The sequence below is a fragment of the Vidua macroura genome, chromosome 16 (assembly GCF_024509145.1).
Source record: "Vidua macroura isolate BioBank_ID:100142 chromosome 16, ASM2450914v1, whole genome shotgun sequence".
In the NCBI taxonomy this organism is placed as follows: domain Eukaryota; kingdom Metazoa; phylum Chordata; class Aves; order Passeriformes; family Viduidae; genus Vidua; species Vidua macroura.
In genome coordinates, this window is record NC_071586.1 from 2,239,824 (window position 1) to 2,259,245 (window position 19,422).

General features: G+C 56.0%; 1 protein-coding gene across 6 annotated transcripts in view; it reads right to left on the reverse strand.

The window, feature by feature from the left end:
• Positions 1 to 221: 221 nt before the first annotated feature.
• DNAAF8 (dynein axonemal assembly factor 8) overlaps positions 222 to 19,422 on the reverse strand; it is a 103,585-nt gene continuing 84,384 nt past the window's right edge. For 5 of the 6 annotated variants that reach the window (XM_053992510.1, XM_053992514.1, XM_053992512.1 and 2 more), the window contains 3 exons: positions 19,216 to 19,301; positions 14,749 to 14,818; positions 11,416 to 11,604 (listed from right to left, as the gene is read on the reverse strand). In XM_053992510.1, coding sequence (XP_053848485.1) covers positions 11,527 to 11,604; positions 14,749 to 14,818; positions 19,216 to 19,301 — 234 coding nt within the window. In that variant the 3' untranslated portion in view covers positions 11,416 to 11,526. Of the gene's footprint in view, positions 300 to 11,415; positions 11,605 to 14,748; positions 14,819 to 19,215; positions 19,302 to 19,422 lie in introns of those variants that run through there. The other variant, XM_053992513.1, reaches the window with a different exon arrangement.

Here is a 19,422-nt window from a genome sequence, read left to right on the forward strand (position 1 = left end):
GTAGCATTGCCCCACGTAGAGAGCTAGGCACCGGTTTTACTCCTCTTTGCCTTAGGTCCCTCGATGTCCTCGATCTTTCGTGCAATAATGTAGATAAGGGATCCTGGCCACCCCGGGAGGGCTCGGTGGCACCGCCCGGGGTGTGTCCCAGGGGGTGCCCGGTGTGATTTCTGTCCCCGTCGAGGTCGCTGTGTCTGTAGGTTGTCAGGTTTTTATTTCCAGTTCCCTCAGCCGTCGGGTTTCAGACCTTCTTCCCATAGGAGAGGCTGTAGTGTCACAGACGTTACCTCAGTTTGTCACTGTTGAAAAGGATTTAAAAAAACCACAACTGAAACCATAAAAAATGACAAAAATACATAGTTATAAAAGCAACAAAAAATTTCTCAATGGCGGTGAAGACTTTTTTTTTTCATTAACTAAAGGAAACGTGATGCTGCTTTGTGCAGGGGTGGAGGGCACGGCCTCTGCCCTGCCGTGGCCTCCGCGGTGGCTGTCCCTCCGCTTTCACCCTGTCACCACGGCCACCCCGGGAAGGGATGTGGGGAGCAGCACCTTGGGGCACCTATGGGTGGGGGGCACCTATGGGTGGGGGGCACCCAGCGGCCCTCGGTGCAGCCCCCTCCAAACAGCCAGGGCTGCCTGATGCCAAATGTATTCCAGCCACGTCCGCAGGCTAATTTCAATTTCCTGGTAATTATGCAAATGAATGTGGATTTAATTAAGGGCAGATTTCATTAAAGTCTTCTTGGGGAAATGAGAACAGAGTGGGGGAGAGCGAGGAGGAGGGGGCGGTGGCAGGGAAGCAGAGATGAAGGCAGCGCCTGCCCCGGAAGATAAACGGCCACAGGGGACGCCGAGGGGATGGACGGGATCCTTTGGGAGTGGGGGCCCCACTGCAGGAGGCCGGAGCCGTGTGGGGCACGGCTGGGGCAGTGCGGGGATGGGCAGAGCAGCGGCGGCTCCTCGGTGCATCCCCAGCCCCGCTCTGGGGACCGAGCAGCGAGTCCTGCCCATCCCCTGCTCCAGCAGCGACGGCTCCCGGCTCCTTCCCTCCCACCAGGGCACGGAAAGCATTGCTCTGACACGTGATTCGTATTTTTCTCTTCCCCGGCTAAAAATACAGATTTGGCCACGCCGAGAGGTCTAGGAAATCAATGTCATTGTCACCAGGCGCTGGCTGGCAGGACTCTGCCCTCCCCTATCCAGACAAAAAAGGGATCGCTGCCATTTGACGTCTCCGAGCCGAAGCGCTCGCGCGGCTCCGGCGGAGCTGCCTTTAATCCAAAGTGAAACGGGGCTAATTTTATCCCGCCAAGGTCGGGGTGCTGCGAGCCCGGCAGCGCCGGCGGGGCAGGAGCTGCTTGTCTCCAGGCAAAAGCTTCAGCCACAGAAAACGGAGCTAAACTTTGCCAAGCACGGCAAAGGTGTCACCTGCCCGGCAATGCCGCAACCTCCCTGCCTCCCCTCCAGGTTTGCTCCCGGTTTGGCCGGGAAGGCGGCCGGACATTCCGGGGGCACGGCCGCCGACCTTGGGCCCTCCCCGGGTGAAGGATGAGCAACACAATCACTGCTCTGAAAGGAAAATAATCCTCAATTTGCACAGGTCCTGGAGGAGCGGAGGGAAGGGGATGGGGTGGCAGGTGTGGAATGGTGTGGGTGTGGGTGCAGCATCCTGTAAAACCAGATCCTTCCCGGCTGGGAAGGCCAGGAAGGCCCGGCTGTGACACTCAACTGCTGATCCCGCCTCGAATTTCATCCACCCCTCGATTCCGGAGCTGGATTGTGCCCGGCTTTCCTCACAGACACTTTGTGAGGCACTGCAGCCCCAGCTAAAACATTGGGGGTTGGGAGTAAAAATAACCAGGAATGATCCGCTCGTTGGGAGCACAACGATCCACGCCAAGCTGGCATTGCACGAAGTCCCACCCCAATCGCAAACAAACCCTTTAAAAGGTAATATTTTGCCACTAGGATGGTGTTTCAGCTCGCTGCTGACTCAGGAGGGGCGGTGGGATGAGGAGGGAGTTCCCACGCATCCCGAACAGGGAGGGGAGCGCAGGGTCCGGGCTGCCGGGGGCTTCCCCAGCCCGGCTCGGGAACACGAGGGGGACGCCGGCCCGGCGTGGGGAGCACCCCCGAACTGCGCTTCTCGGGGCTGATCCGCTTTCAAAAACTTCCAAAAATAGCGGCGGCACCGCGCTGGAACGGGCGTAGGGAGGAAGTGTGACTCATGTGCCACCCGGCGCCCCGTGGAACCGGGCGGGCGCCCGAGCGGGAATGCGGGAATGCGGCAGGACGGGAGCAGGCACGGGGGCATCCCGATGCTCTTTCTGGTGGCAGCAGACTGCCCACAGAGGGGACGCAGCTCGGGCTCGTCCCTGCCTGTCCTTCCCGCGGGGACCCGCTGCTGTCTGCGGTTCCAGCTGCCAGGGATGATGGACAGATGTCAGTCAAGGCCTGGCAGCGGCCGAGGGCCCCAGCGAGAATGAGCTGCTGGAGACAGACAGCAAAAACTGTCCCGAGGTGGGGGAAAACGCAGCCTGTGCCGCCTGGCGCGGCTCAGCAGGCTGGGAGGGAGAGGTGACCTTGTGTGGCCACCCAGCCACCTTTGGGAGGAGGGAGAGCAGAGCTGGCTGCACCTCCAGCCCGTCCCAGCCCAGCTCCCAGCACAGCCCTGTGAGCATCGCACAGGGAGCAGCTGATGGGCAGAGCCTGCCGGGTGCTGGCTGCCCTTGCTCCAGGCTCAGCCCGCCAGGGATCTCGGCCTGGGGCCCAGGGAAGCAGGAAACTGCCGCGGGAATCTCGGCCGGCATCTCCCGCCCAGCCCTGTGCTCCCCACAGCGGCTCCGGGCACGTTTTCCCACCCAGAGGTGTTTTTCTCCATGGAACAGGCAGTGTTTTCAGCAGGGTCTTTTGGCTGAAGGGTGGGTGGGGGTGTCAGCTTTGGGAGGAGGGGGTTGATGGCAGTTTTGAGGTGCAGGGAGGTGCCAGGGCTCAGAGGGGGGCTGGGGAGCACCCCCAGCCCTGAACACCCCCCAAAGGGGTGGGCTGTGGGCTCCAGCTCGCAGGCCTCCCACGTTGCCATGACAACTGCAGCATCCCAGCTTGGCAGGGATGGGAAATCTCCTCCATCCCATCAGCGCCTCGCCCCGCCGTGGCTCTGCATCTGGCACGAGCAGCATCCCAAACCCACGGGGGAGCACGAGGTGCAATTCCTGCTGGCTCTGAGAGCTGGGGCACGCTCCTCCTTCCTGCACAGCCCTCCCAGAGCCACACGGCTGCCAGGGCAGGGGCAGGAGAGACTTCTGCTTTTCAGATGTTGATCTTCCCCTTCCAAATCCTTCCACCTGCTCTGGATTTGTGCGGTCCTGGCAAGCAGGGCATCCATTCCCCCAGGCTGCCCCCACACCTTCCTCTGGGGGGGACACAGTGGGCTCCCAGATCACGGACCCTGCTCCCCCGGTTGCCCCAGATTTGGGGCCAGCAGAGCCAGGGGTGTCTCTGGGCTGGTGTTACCCCATTAATTGGAGCATCCTCACAGGCATCCTGATCATGGCTCTCTGCAGCCTCCCAACCCCTCAGCTCTGAGCCCGGAGAGATCCCGAGCTAATTCCTCACTGACAGCAGTGGCACAGGGCTGGGGAGAAGCTTAGCTCCTCGTCTCAGAGGCTGCTGCACCTCCACAAAAGTCGCATTTGAAGAGCGTTAATACAAGATTAATCGAGGTTTTAATAAACAGCGAATCGAGTGCTAATGGAGCCCAACTTGTAAGCCATGTGTAACACCCCGAGGGCTTAAAGGCATCCGGAACACGGCTGGAACATGCTGAAAGGGGATGTTAATCACCTTGTAGCCTTGAAGACACCGCAGGGGAAGGGAATTTTAGGGGAAATGGCTGCAGGTGAGCCTGGGGCACGACCTCACCCCTCCCACTGCTTCAGCACACGAGGATTTTCAAGAGTTTCCCCCACCCCAGCCCCGGCACGAAGGCAGGCAGAGGAATTTGGGACACCTGAGTGCCCCCGGGGCTAGAGCCACAATGAAGCAAGGCCAGTTTACAAGGGGAGACCAGATGTGCCCTGCAGTGGAGCTATCCCCAGTCACGAAGTAGGGGGTGGTAACTGGGGACCATTTGGAGTGGCCTGGAGTCCCTTTCCTGGGGCTACCCCACCCTCCTGGGCAGGAGCCCATCAGCACCTCCCTGGCTGAAGCTGCTCCCAGACCCGATCATCCCAGGCAGGGATTTTGATTCCCTCCATCCCCTCCAGCCTGAGGAAGCTCCAGCTCCCTCAGCCTCTGCTGGCATCACTCCAGTTTGTGGCACCTCTGCAGCCACTGGCCAGGCCTGCCTTGAGGAGCAGTGCCAGGAGCCTTTCCCAAAGTCCCCCTGGACCCCGTGAGCGTGGCTGGCTCTGCAGGGCTCCTGGGTCATGTCTGCCCCACAAGGCTGGCCAGGATAACCGGCGTGTGCCAGGGCTGGCTGGCTGCCCCCAGGCTGCCCAGACAACTGGCTTGGCTTCAGGGCCAGGGGGACTCCAATATTTGGAGGCTGCCAGCTGTGCTGGCCGTGGCTGTGGGCTGGACATCGACTCTGGCTGTGGCTCTGTGGGGGCTCAGCAGCTCAGGATGGATGGACTGTGATGGTTTAGTGGTCAAGAACTTCTCAGAGGTCTTTAGTTTGCTCCATAGCACCTCAATCACTTCCATGTGCTTGGATAGGCCCCTGTGGGGGAAGGAGCAGCTCTGAAGGGCCCCAGAGCACTTGGGCTGGCAGCAGGGTTGAAGCAGCCCAGGATTCTCTGTCAGGAGCTGAACACCATGCTGGCTTCCCAAGGAGGCTGGATGCTGGGGAAGGACAGGCCTGGGGACCAGCCCAACAGTCCCATTTGTGTCACAGTGACCTCCCTGCAGGACGAGGCATCCAGCTCCGAGTCACTGCTCAGCTTTCCCAGAATTCCTGGGAGCCACTGGGAGCCACTGCTCCACAGCCCTCAGGGGGACATTCACTGGCCAGTCTGCTGTGAGAGGGAATCGGCCACCACCAGCTCAGGATCTTCTGCCAGAGCTCTGGAGAGGAGCAGCCCCACACCCAGAGTCACCACTCAGAGCTGGGGTGGCAGCTGTGGGTGCTATGGGCTCCGGAGCCCCACGAGCTCCCGTGAGCCACAAGCCAAAAGCACTCTCCAGTCTGCAAGCAGTGGCTGCCGGCTGAGGGACAATGGCCAGCTGAGGCAGAGGAGCAGGGACATCCTACCCCACCCTGCTCCCTCCCTTTCTCTGTCACTTGAAGCCTCCCAGGTGCCAGGCAGGTCAGCTGGTACATCACAGCATGCAGATCACAGAATTCCAGAATAGTTCCGCTTGGAAGAGACCATTGGAGCTCATCTGGTCCCACCCTGCTCCAGCAGGGTCCCCCAGAGCATGTTGCTCAGGATTGTGGACAGATGGCTCTTGAATATCTCCAGGGAAGGAGCCTCGAGAGCCCCTCTGGGCAGCCTGGGCCAGTGCTCAGTCACTGGAAGTTCTTCCTCGTGTTGATGGTTCAGTGGGAACCTTTAGTGGGAATGGTCAGAGCTTGGCTTCACTGATCTTGGAGGTCTTTTCCATCCCTAATGATTCCATGTCCAAATAGAACTCCTGGGATCAGTTCCTGCCCATTGCTGGGCCCTGGAGCAGAGCCTGGCTCTGCCCTGCCCCTCCCTGCACCCAGGGCTGAGGGCCCCTCTCAGCTGGGGCTCCTCTCCAGGCTGAGCAGCCCCAGCTCCCTCAGCCTTTCCTCACAGGGAGATGCTCCAGGCTCCTCACCACTGTCTTGGGCAAACCCGTCACAAACAGGCCCATTGGAGCCACCTGGGGATCCTGAGCACCTGCAGCATCTTGGTGATCTTGCTGGACACACGTTTTCATCTTCAAAATCATCCCTGACAGCTCACAAAGATGTCAGGAGGCTCCTGATGGCCAGAAAATGGCCAACATCCCACAGGTGTGCAAGGAGGAGATTCCAGGGGTCAGATTCAGGTTCACCTGGCAGAGCAGCCAAGCACAGCCTCAGGACAGGGCTCAGCAGAGCCCCAAATGAGGCTTAAACATCCCCACAGGGATGGATGGATGGATGGATGGATGGATGGATGGATGGATGGATGGATGGATGGATGATGGATGGATGGATGGATGGATGGATGGATGGATGGATGGATGGAGGGATGGATGGATGGATGGATGGATGGATGGATGGATGGATGGATGGATGGAGACAGACAGCCCCTACAGCCTCTCAGCTGAGCTCCCCAGGTTTTGTAGGCCCAGGAGCCCCAGTTGACCCCACACTGTGTGAAACTGTCCTGGCACAGCTTCTGCCTTGGTTTACTGGATCAAACTGGTGATTTCTGGGGACGGGCAGTGGTGTTGCTGCTGGGCCATGGCCACGGCTGTGCCAGGAGGGCCCAGAGAAGGCACTGCCAGCCCTGGTCTCCTGGGTGACCCAGTTAGAGGCTGCAGGGAGCTCCTGTGCCTGTTGTGGCTGAGCAGCCCCCCCTCCCTGGGTTAATTCCCCGCGCTGACTCATCCCGGCCCCTTTATCAGCCGCACACAAAGCGCCCTTTGTGCTCCTCCAGCCCTGCCAGGGGAGTGCCAAGGACCAATTAATCACCAGCTCCTGCTGCCACAGACATGGAGATGGTGCCTGGGATCAAGGATTGGCACTGCCTGCCCCATGGGACAGAACTGGGACTGGAGCCCAGGTCCTGATCCCACCCCAGTGGTGAGGCAAGGACCAGCCACCACCCCTGTGATATCACAGTCATGGAATGAGAGCTGGGTTGGGTGTGAAGGGAACTTAAAGATCACCCAAATCCCCTGCCATGGCAGGGACACCTCCCACTATCCCAGGTGCTCCAAGCCCCATCCAGCCTGGCCTTGGGCACTGCCAGGGATCCAGGGGCAGCCACAGCTGCTCTGGCACCCTGTGCCAGGGCCTGCCCACCCTGCCAGGGAACAATTCCTTCTCAATATCCCATCTATCCCTGCCCTCTGGCAGTGGGAAGCCATTCGCTGTGTCCTGTCCCTCCATCCCTTGTCCCCAGTCCCTCTCCAGTTCTCCTGGAGCCCCTTTAGGCCCTGGAAAGGGCTCTGAGGTGTCCCTGGAGATCAGCAGCATCTCTTGGCCAAGAGAGGTGCTTTTGGCTCTGCCAGCCAGAGCAAGGCAGATATTTGTGGGCATGGGAGGAGTGTGGCACAGGATTATTGAGTCTGGATGATCCAAGGACAACTCCAGCAGCTCCATCAACTCCTGCTTCCTGAGCCATGGACCTCAGGAGTTTGCTGGGAGGACAGCAAATCCTGCTGGCTGTGCAGTAATTCCCAGGCTGGTGGCTCTGGGAGGTGACATGGGACATTCCCAGGGCTCAGCAGGGCTGATGTGCACGAGGCTGAAGCAGAACCATTTTTGGCATGGAAGAGTCTGTTTGGGCAGGCTGAGCAGGCTGAGCAGTCGCTGTGCCTGCACTGGTGGCTGCAGAGGGTCAGCAGAGCTGGCACCCAGCTGCCCCAGCAGTGGCTGGGTGCTGGCCCTGGGCCACAGCCACCCAGAGAAGGGCACGGCCGGGCTGTGCCCAGTGGGGATGAGCTGCTCCTGCCAGCTCAGGCCCTGCCCCTGCCCTGCTCAGGCTGCTGAGGGCAGTGATCCTGTCCCCTGGATCACCTGTTGGGGTGTCCGTGTCCCACTGCTGCTGGGGACAGCCAGGCAGGAATTACCAGGGTGCTAATTAATCTAATCTGTCCTGGGCACAGAGGAGCTACAAAGCTACAGCAGGAGTGAGGCTCTGCCTGTGCCCTCTGGGGAGAGCATCCAGCACCTGCACATCCCTGGGACACCAATCCTTCCTGAGGAGGGCTCACCTGAGAGCTCCCAGTGTGTGAATGAACACGGTGTCCCCAGCCCAGGGCACAGCAGGAGCTGCTCTGCCCCCAACACCTGCCCCTAAAGGGAGCTGGAGAATGGGATCTCAGCACCAGGAACTCTGTTCCCATTTTTGTCACGGCAGGACCCTAAGGAGTTAACAGCAAATGCCACCTCCTGTATTTTATCTCTCCTCCATTGAGGCAGCTCTGACACTGGCAGCAGAACAATGCAAAATTCTGATTAGCTCTGGTTTTCCAGCAAGAGGGGAGGCACAAGAGGGTGGGGATTTAATACTATTCTGCATAATTTTTAATCTAAATTCCATTTCTTTTCTTTTCTTTCTCCAGGAAGCAAACAATCTAGGGGGTTTTGTACTCAATTTCTTGCTTTCATAATCTAAATGAATTGTTTGCAACTAGGAGCCAGCTGCAAAGCTGGCAATCTCGGATCAAATCTGCCTTTCTCCTAGTTCTTTCAATCATTAATTTGCTCCTTAGCTCTGATTAGCTAATCCTGGCTGCCTTGTGGCAGTTTCCAGGGAAAAACGGTGCAAGAGCTGCAGCTCCCATTGATGGAGGGATTGATTCCTGGTGCCTCGTGGTGCTCCTGGTTGTCACTTCTCCAGAGACAAGTGGGGTATTCTCTAGGGGAAAAGGCTGGCAGGGTTATTTCTGGCATGCTGGCATTTTGGAAATACCAGAGGATGATGCTTTCCCCTGCTCTGCGCAGGGTGTGCCAGTTTGTTACGCTGAGATTAATTAGCTGGGCTTTAAAATAGGAATCCAAAGCACTGCAGCAGTTCCTTGCTCGGAGATATCTGGGTGCTGCCCCATTTTTGGGATGTTGCTGCTGTGCCTGGGGGATGTGGCAGAGCTGCCACCTCCATTTCCTAGGTGGGAAACTGAGGCACAGGGCTTTGCTTATGGGTGGATGGAGGCTCACAGAGCTCAAGCCTCAGCAGGGATGGAAGGGGATGGGAAATGGGATGTGCTTTGTGCCAGGCCCTGATTTGTTCCACAGTGAATTGATCTTTACTCAGAGGGTGGGCAGGCCCTGGCACAGGGTGCCCAGAGCAGCTGTGGCTGCCCCAGGATCCCTGGCAGTGTTCCAGGCCAGGCTGGATGGGCTTGGAGCAGCCTGGACAGTGGAAGGTGTCCCTGCCATGGCTGGTGAGAGATGGGATGGGATGGGCTTTAAGGTCCCTTCACACCCAAACCATTCATAATTCTCTGATTTTATTAATTCATTCTATGAATTAATGAATTAATTGGTCTCAGCTCCTGGGAGTGCTCCTGCCAAGCCCAGATGGGCTGGGGGTGTCCCACTGGGATGTCACCTCCCCAGGCTGGCTGCTGGCACTCCCAGAGCATCCCCTCATGATGTCCAGCTCCAGTCCCACAGGTCTGAGGGCCCAGGTGAGAGGGACAGGGCTCTGTGACCCTTGTGGCACCAGGCTGGGGTCAGGGCTGCTGCTGGCCCCGTGTGCCCCTTCCTCACGTGCAGCTCCACAGGGCTGCTCCCTCAGCTGCTGTCTTTATTCCATTCCTTTTCCAGATAAATTCCCCGAGTGCTGGGGGTGGATCCTTTTAATTTCCATTTGTTTCAAAGCCGTACAGGGCTTACAAGCATGACAGAAATGTGCCTGGAGTGCAGGAAATGGCCTACTTAGCTGCAGGAGCAGAGCAGGCTCCTCCAGCACGATGACTCCAAGGACCTCATCCTCCCCAGGGACCAGGGCAGCTGCCTCCTTCCCTCTCCAGCTCCTTTCTGGAGATCTTTGGTCCCAAAGAGCCCAAAGAGCCCATGCAGGCAGAACAGTGCTGGGGAGCAGAGGATGGGAGAAACTTCCAGGGCTGGACAGGGCTTGAGAGCAACCTGGGATGGTGGAAGGTGTCCCTGCCCACAGCAGGGGGTGGGACTGGATGAGTTTTAAGGTTTCTTCCAACACAAACCAGGCTGGGTTTCTGTGACTGTGACCCTGAAATGCTGTGAGGTCAGGCCAGGCCACTGTGTCCCCCTCACACCCGGCTGGCTGTGACAATCTCCTTTGGCTGTTCCAGGATTAGAGAAGGGCAGGGCTGTGTTAGGACTGGTACCTGCTCAGGAAGCAGAGCTTGCAGGGCCACACCTCTGACAGCTCTGGCACTTCCTGGGCACTTTTGTCTCCTCTGCAAAGGGACAGATGTCAGAGGTGTCACCTACCCACAGCTGGTGAGAGCTGGGAAGGAGGAGGGCTCACCCCAGGCTCATGTGCCCACAGCACCCAGAGCTGGGCTGGCCACGCTGCTCTGCCCTCACCTCTGGGACACTCACAGGAACTGTCCCTGCCACCTCTGCCGTGGCTGGAACTAGAAGCATGCACACAATGACAGAATGTCCTGAGTTGGAAGGCACCCAAAAGGATCATGGATCCAGCTCCTGGCCCTGCACAGACCCCCCAACAATCCCACCCTGTGCCTGAGCATTGTCCAAAGGCTCCTGGAGCTCTGGCAGCCTCAGGGCTGTGCCCATTCCTGGGGAGCCTGGGCAGTGCCCAGCACCCTCTGGGGGAAGAACCTTTCCCAAAATGCAGCCTGACCCTGCCCTGGCCCAGCTCCAGCCATTCCCTGTCCCTGTCCCAGAGACTGGAGCTGCCCCTCGGGAGGAGCTGCAGCCCCCCCTGAGCTCTGCCCTCAGTGTCCTTCTCCAGCTGAACAATCCAAGTGCCCTCAGCTGCTCCTCAGACCCTTCCCCATGCCCATGTCCCTCCTTTGGGCACTCCCCAACAGCTTCAGATCCTTCTGATATTGTGGCACCCACAATTGCCCCAGATCTGAGGTTAGGCCACACCAGGGCAGAGTCTAAGTCTAAGTCTTTGCCTTAGCAGGGCAGGTGGGAACAGGAGGCTTCCTGGGCTGAGAAGAGTCTTTCCTAGAGGAAAAAGACCCCAGAGTGTCCCAGGAAGGCTGAGGGCCTTTGTATTAACAGCAGCTTCCTTTCCTCTGGGCTCCTGGAAAGGATGACAGGACCAGCAGCTGCTGCAGGAGGAGGAAGAGGAGGCAAGCCCGTGTGCCCATGGCAGGGAGCAGGATGAGGGCTGGCACAGCCCATGGCAGGGCTCTGGAGCAGAGGCAGGTGAACACTGAGCTGTCCAGCTTTAATCTTATTGAACAGCTCAGCCTGGTGCACTGAACCTCCAGGGATGCAGCTTTGCCTCTGACTATTTCCATTTCATTTGCTGGGGGTTTGCCTTGGGCCCAGAGGAGCAGCAGCAAGCAGAGTCTCTCCATGGAGTCTCTGAGGCTTGGGGGAGGTGGAGTCCCCTGAGAGACACAGCAGTGAACCCCTGCCCCTGTGCTTGTTCCTGAGGTTTTCCCAGCCAGAGGAGGGCTCCAAGCCTTGCTCCATGCACACAAGCAGGTTGTCTCCGGATGGACTCCACTGGGAAGCATGGCCACAGTTCACAGGGGGTTGTTTTGGGGCACTGAGCCTTCCTCCACCACTCTCATTTCTCTGACCCATGCTAATGCCACAGCTCAGACTCTGTGTTTTAATTCCAAACAAACAGTGCTCTTAGAGCTGGTTGTGCCCATGTGTCCATCCCCACAGTGGCATCCAAGGCTGCCTGGGGGCCTTGCCCAGCCCTGCTAGCAATCCTGGGATTCAATTCGGTGGATGCTCTCCGATGTCAGGGAGTCAAAAAAGCAGCAGAGCAGCTCCTGGGCCTGGGGAGAAACCAAGGAAAGGGTTGGAGGAGAGCTGTGAGTTCTGTGTGTGGCAAAGACACTTTTTTCCAGAGGCAGGCTTAGGGTTTCTTGTGCAGAGGCTGTTTCTGGGCTGGATTAATCCCAGCACAGAAGTGGCTGTGAGTGTCCCACAGCAGGGAAGCCCTGCTCCTTGTGATGCTCAGGAGTTAGGTTTGCAAGAAACTGAAGAAAACCAACAACAAGCAAGGTGCTAAGTGGGAAATCCTCTCCCTCCCTGGCTGCTCTGCCTGTCCTTCCCAAGCCCAGCCCCTGGCAGGGCTGTTTGTGAGCTGGAGAGGCCAAGGTGGTGCCAGGGGCTGCAATCCTGGCTGTGCTAATGAGCACCCCGGCCCCAAAGCACTGGGGATGCTGTTCTGCCACCCACCCCACACAGCCCTCGGGCCCTCCTGCCAGCCCTGCCTCTCCTGACAGCTTTTTAGTCTCTTTCATGGGACTGCAGCCCCTCTGCCTGCTGCTGAGGGGAGAGGATCATGCCAAGAGGGGCTGGGAGGGGTTTTCCCTGTGTTGGTCCAGTTCCCCGTTTCAGGTGCCTGCAGGGAAGGTGGCTCCAGGCAGAATGGAGGGATTGGTGCTGCCAGGGGAGGCTGGGCTGCTCCCCGTGGGCTCTCACTGAGGGACAGAGCTGTGTCACCCCTCTGCTCTGATGGTGGCAGGTCAGTGATGTCACCGAGGGACAGCCACTCTGTCCCCACAGCGCCATCCCAGCCAGTCACTGCTGCAGCTGAGGGGGAGTGTCCAGCCCCAGGACACCCCAGTCCCCAGGCCGAGCACAGCACTCCCTGACCACTCCCTTAGCACTGGAGACATCCCAGTTTGGGCATGGACCAGCTGCAGGAACGTCTGGGACACCCCTGTGGAAGGTCACCAGCCCCTAACGGTGGCACCAACAAGCCATGGCTCTGTCACTTCCAAATGTGAGCTGTGCTGAGTGTGCCTGGCACCTGCAGGGTCACTGGGGGCAATGAGGAGCTCCCAAAGCCTGGCTTTGTCTGCTCCTCAGGCAGGTGTTTCACCCAGGGCAGGTGAAGGTGCTCCAGGAATGCAGCAGAAGCAGGCACAGATGTCAGCACGGCACATTTGGAAAGCTGATTTCTCATCCTGTTGCTAATCCCAAATCACACTGGCAGCGAGGATGATATTCCGTTTCACTTCCATGGCTTGACTCCACCAGGAAAGGCTGCAGCTCTGCTCAGACCATGAGGATTTGAAACCCATGTTCATTTAACCCTCCTGAACTTTGCCTGATATCGCGTTGTTGCTCATTAGCTTTGCCCTGCAAAGCCTGGCTGACATTTCACAAACTCATTAGCAGGAGATCAGAGGCTCGAACATCATTCCTGGGGCCATCCTTTGAGGAACAGATTCCCCGGTGCCTTTGCTCCTCAGATCTCACTGTGATTCCTGAACCTACCCTGAACTTGGGAGAAAAAGGCCCATTGGAAAACCAGCAGGAGCTGCTGCTGTGCTGTTTGTCCCCCCAAGGAGATGTGCTGCTGTCCCAGGACTGCATTCCTGCTGGAAACTCCGAGCTTCCAGAGGGATTAGACTGCACATCCCAGGCTGCCAGGAGCGGGGAGAAGGGCTGGGCATATTTGCTTTTTCTCCTCTCTAGCACAAAAAGCCCTCTAAGCCTCTCCCTGATAGGCTCGTTCCCCAGCGCCGGCAAGCAGAAGGGATTTTATGTCAGGCACAGAGATGTAATGTCCTTTCAAAGCAAATCAGGAGACAGCCTGCACTTGCTGGCCTGTCACATTCCTTGGCAACAGCCTGGCACCCTGGCAGCAGCCAGGGCTGGGCTGAGAGAGCCCTGCAGCTCCGCAGAGCCGTGCAGGCAGCGCTGCCCGGGCACTGCAGCGCCGGGAGCCGCCGTGCCCTCGGGAAAGGGTGGGAACGGCAGCTCAGGCACTCCGGGGAAGTCGGGGTGCTTCTGTCTGCGTTAAAAGCAGGAATGCACACTTCAAAGAGGGCTCGGTGTCTTTTAAGGCTCAATCCTTAGAGCACTGGTGCTTGAAGGTAGCAGCTCTGATGTGTTAGATGAGGTTACAAACACATCGCACTCTCCCGCTGGGCTTTTATTGGAGAAAAAAAGGGATCCAGAGGAGAGGTTTGTCCACTTGCTATCATTTCTCACTCTGCACAAGTCTTTTATCACAGAATGGTTTGGGCTGGAAGGGGACTGAAAGCTCATGTCACTCCACCCCCCTGGCACGGGCAGGGACACCTCCACCAGGATTTCACATCTCCTGATCCCAACTCCTCAGGCTCTGCCTCCTCTCCAAACCTCGCATTTGTTTTGAACTAAACTTTGATGATTACAGCCCGAATTTTGAATGTATTTATGCAGTTTATTCCCATTAGCTGCCCACATGTCTGGAGCTCAGTGTTTCCTTTCTTGGGCTGAATTACTGAGAAAATATTCAGCTAGACCATCCCTGGAATGGCTAATGGCTTCACTCCTCCTCTTCCACTTGGATTTGGGCTTCTGAAATGCAACTTTCAGAACACAGGACCTGTGCCAGCTTGGCTATAGGGCTGAATTAACCTTTCTTGTCACTATTTTTGACAAATATCACAGACACTTGAAATTCTTCCCTGGGAGGGTGGGCAGGCCCTGGCACAGGGTGCCCAGAGCAGCTGTGGCTGCCCCTGGATCCCTGGAAGTGCCCAAGGCCAGGCTGGATGGGGCTTGGAGCAGCCTGGGATGGTGGAAGGTGTCCCTGCCCATGGCAGGGGTGGCACTGGATGAGATTTAAGGTCCTTTCCAACCCAAACCATTCCACAATTCTGTGATATTTTTGTCAGTGTTGATTTTTCACAAAAAGTAACAGAATTTCTATGGAAAATATAGAACCTTTATCAATATCTCCAAATGTTTTGATTCAAAACTGTGTCACCACTGTAATGTGGGAGACAGTTTGACAGGATTTTGGTCCCACCTTCCCCATGTTCTGGGCTCTCAGCCTAAGCCAAGGCTTGGGGCTGTCACCACCTCTGACTCACAGAAGTTATCATTTTCTTTGAAATTTCAACCAATATTAACAAGTTGCCTGCATCACAGGAGCACAAAGAACACATATCCATACCACAAACTTCTCTACTTGCCTGGTTCTCGTTTTGGGGGTAAAGGAGATGCTCTGCAGTGTCCAGGACCGACTGGTTCTGCCAGCAGGCACTGGGGGCAAAGAGAAAGGGAGGCAGGGTTAGTTTGCCATGTCAGCTGGGAGGGAGAGAGATGACCCAGCCCTGGGGAGGTCTGAGCTCTGTGCCAGCAGCTCCAGCCACGGGCATCTGCTGCTGCTCCTCTTTACACAGCTAAATCCTGGGTTTTACAAAGCTTTGTGTAAATGGCTTTGCACTGTTTAAATACAAACCTTCAAACAAACTTTAAATACAAACTGGACAAGCCATGTCCAGTTGCATAAGGGTGGCTCTGGGGCAGTGGGAAATGCACATAAATGTGGATACTTGGCTCTGGACAAGGGGCTTTTTCTCCACTGAGATAATCTGGGTGTTTTCCCCCAGTCCCAGGATTTACTAACCTGCCTGGAGCAGCAGGCACTGCCTCACCAGTCCTGGTTTTGCTCTGGCCCTCCTCAAGCCACCCATGACCTGACCTCAAAATGTATTCCAGAGAAATGGGAAGGCAAGGTACCAAGTTCAGAAGTGCCTTTTAAAGGGACTCTGTGCACACTGGGAGCCTCAGGCTTGAAAAGTCTCCCAAGGCTTTGGAAAGCACTCCCTGCTCCCTGCCCCCATAGCCAGGTATTGTGCTTGGCAACAGTTTTCCTTTCACTGGTTTTCAACAGCTCCGAGATTTTACACCCCATGTGTTCACTTTTTTTTCCTCTCTCTCTCTATTTTTTTTTCTTAATTTCTACACCTCCTTCCCCTCCAAAGCTCCCCAGGATGAGCTTCCTATAGGGATAACATCGTTCCCTCCTAGCAGCAATTAGCACTTGGTAAGAATGTTTTACCAGAGAGAAAAAATCCAGCTAGGTTCCTCAGCTCTTGGCTTCTGCTCTGATTGCAGAACCTCGTTTCAAGGTAGGAAGGCACAAAGTCTGGCCTAAACTCTATTTTTTTTCCTGCTCAGCTCGGTTTTGGGGGTGCTTTAGCCAAACCCTGCCTACTGAGCTGAGTTAACCAGGTGAGCTGCTAAGTCTGTGCACAACACAGGTCCTGACAATCTTAAAGTGCTTTTTAAATACTTAAACCATAGAGGAGTAATCACTGTGAAACCAGCATCACCTCTTAAGGCAGCTAAATCTGGTTTGTCATGCATAAAAAGCAGAGCATGCCTTCCTTCCAGGAGTTGCTTTGAATCTACTGCTGTAAATTCCTGCCTCTGCCACCCTGCAGCCAGGAAATGTGGCTGTGAAAACAAGTTATGACAGGGAAAATTCAAATGCTTTACCCTGAGCCATCCAGGCAGGCAGATGCTGACAGAACAAGAAGGGTAAGTCCCACATGGTTTTCCCTTGTCTGTGATAGGATGGGGTCACTTCCCTCTCTGGGGTCCCCACTGCTCCCCCACCCCTTCCAAACACCCCCTCTGGCCTGTGAGCTCCCCTTGGCACACTCCCAGCTTCCTGCTTTGGCTCCACTTTTGGCAGGCAACCAAACTGCCAGGCTGCTTTTGTGCCCACACCTGCCACGTCCGTGTCCCTTTTTCTGTGCTCAGTGGTTTTTGGTGCAGAAATAATGCCCTGGATGTCCAGAGAGCAGCCAGAGTGGGTCCTGCTGCTGAACAACCACAGCAAGGAGGGTCTGGGGCTGGCTCCAAATCCCCAGGATCTGAATGTCTGTCCTTGACAGAGCTGGCTTAGGAAAGCTTTAATAAGCTCAGGACGAGGAGCAGTTACGCTGGCAGAGCCCACATTGTTCCTCTCAACACCTGATTCCTCTTTATCCCAGCCCATCTCTGACATCACAGCCGGGTTCCATACAGATGGGAACGTCCCTCCCCGTGGCACAAAGCCAGAGAAACGTGGCTCAGCTGGGACTCTAGGGCTGGAAAATAATCCCTTCACCACGGTGAGGCTTCAGCAGTGCAGCTGAACTGCAGAGACCTGGGCAGGTACTGGAATCCTGGGCCCTGGCAGAGACAGGGAGATAAATATCCAGTGATTTATCCTGGACAGAAAGGGCTGATGGAGCTGTAAGAGTAATTAACCTCGGGTGTTATTTACACTGAATGATGTCCTGGCATGAAGTGTCCTTGGGAGGCACCAGTGAAGTCAGGCTCATTTAAAAAATTCGACAGCTTGAGAGACAAAAAGGGTGTGAGCTTCTGATCTCCCTGAGGATCAGAGCCCTCTCTCATCCCACCCTCCGGCACACCTTGCTGCCCCTCCCTTCCACAGGCATTTTCCATCAAGAAGGCAAAAATTGTTTTAGTTTTTTTTTTGTTTTGTTTTGTTTTGTTTTGGTTTGGTGTTTTTTTTAATTATTATTATTTTATTTTTTGTAGAGCTGGTTTGAAAAAGCTCTGTGATCACTGGTTCTGGCACTGTGGGGAGAGGCAGAGTGGAACCTGCTGTTTGGGGCTGGATCCTTCTCTTTGGGGGTAGATCCTGCTGTTTGGGGCTGGATCCATTCATTTGAGAGTGGACCCTGCTGTTTGGGGCTGGATCCTTCTCTTTGGGGGTAGATCCTGCTGTTTGGGGCTGGATCCATTCATTTGAGAGTGGACCCTGCTGTTTGGGGCTGGATCCATTCATTTGAGAGTGGACCCTGCTGTTTGGGGCCGATGCTGCCCTCTGGAAGTGCCTCCTGACCCCTGTAAGTTACACCGGGGTATTTTGGAGTTCAGCACAAAGTTCATCCTTTGTACAGAGCAGGAGGGGGGTGAAGGTGCAGAGACTGGCACCGATTCCTGCTCAGCCCCTCGGGGCTCTGGAAGTCTGGAGAAGCCACGGGAGGTGTCTCTGGAGGGGCTGCCTTGGGACCAGCCCCTGGAATCACAGCCAGCCTGAAGGAGAGGGGAGTGCTGGGCTCTTAAGCAGCACCCCATGACTGTGGTGCTGGGGAAAATAGAGATATGGGGATCTTGAGTGACTGTCCCAGAACTACCTCCAGCAGTGACCTCCAGGGTTCCCAAAAGTTCACTTTTTTTCATTGTAAACAAGAGAAAGATCAGGAGAAATCTCACCACAAAGGTCTTGGCTAACTTGCTGTTTGTCTCCCCTTGCAGAGCAGAAGGTTTGGGATGTGGCTCCCAAGGGTGTGATTTTTAATGAATGGAAGCAAAGTCAAAATGCTGTCAGTAGTTTAAAAACATTTCTGAAAAGTTACCAATGGGATCTGTTCCAACCATTCCTCCCAGGTGTGGCCCTGGGAACATTTCTGCAAAGAATGAGAACTCTGAGGTGCAGCTGTGTGGATGTTCAGCTTTGATCCCTTGGAGCCTGCAAACTCCAGCATCCCTGAATCCACTGACAGCACTTTCTGGAAGTCCTCCAGAGGGCACAGCCAAAGTCAGGACAGGGTTTTTGGGTGGCTGCTGGGCTGCTCCACATGGGATGTGGCACAGACCTGACTCGTGGTTCCTGTGCCAGAGGAGCCATGTGTGAGAGCTGCACATGCCAGTGCCAAATACCAGCCCCGTGCAGGGAGCCCTTCCCTCTGGGGAACACAGGGTTAATTGCCCTGCTAATCACTCTGTTTCACTAATCAGTCCCTGCAGAGGGGTTTTGTTTGTTTTTCCAGGCTTGTACATCCTCTACCCAGCATTTCTGGTGATTTATTTAAGAGGCTAATTTTTGATTTTGCTTTCTGGCGTTTATTTTAAGGTTTGGTTTTCTGTTTTTGGGTTTGTTTTTTTTTTTCCCTTTTCCTTCACAGCAAACATAAAATCTGCTAAGATATTTCTCCTAGGAATTTTATTGATGCAGCAGGTCTATTCCCAATGTGAGTCCTAATTTCAGAGAATTCCCTGTATTCATGGAACCATGCTGCTGAGCCTTATAGACACTGCAAGTCCTTAACAAAGGACACAGCTCGGTTTTTAGAGGTCCTGAGTAGAGGACACTCTCAGGTATTGGGCCACTCATGACAAGAGACACTGGGGGGCTGGAGCATGTCCAGGGAAGGGAATGGAGCTGGGAAGGGGCTGGAGCGCCAGGAGGGGCTGAGGGAGCTGGGAAAGGGGCTCAGCCTGGAGGAAAGGGAGGCTCAGGGGGGACCTTGTGGCTCTGCACAACTCCTGACAGGAGGGGACAGCCAGGGGGATCGGGCTCTGCTCCCAGGGAACAGGGACAGGAGGAGAGAAAACAGCCTTAAGTTGTGCCAGGGGAGGTTTAGGTTGGACATTGGGAAAATTCCTTCATGGGAAGGGTGGTCAGGCACTGGCACTGCCCAGGGCAGTGGTGGGGTCACCATCCCTGGAAGAGTTAAAATGTGTGGATGTGGCACATTAATGGTGAATGTGCTCGTTCCTGGCTGGATTTGATCTTTCCCAACCTTAACAATTCCATGACCATGCACAAGGAGACAGTGCAGAACAGGCTGCCCTTGAGTGAGAAGCACAGAAGAGAGGTGCCCTCCCTCAGGGCAGCAGCTCCTCCTTACCTGTCCAGCAGGGAGCCCAGGGAGGTGACAGTGCTGTCCCACTGTGCTGCCAGCACCAGGCATAACCCATCCTTCAGCAGGGAGCACTGCAAGAGAGGGAGGAACAGAGCTTTGGTGCTGTTCTGCACCTGAACAAGTCTCTAAGTCTGGTTGATGGGTGAGGAACAGGAGCCACAGAGCAACAGATCCTTCCAGGCAGAGCCAGTG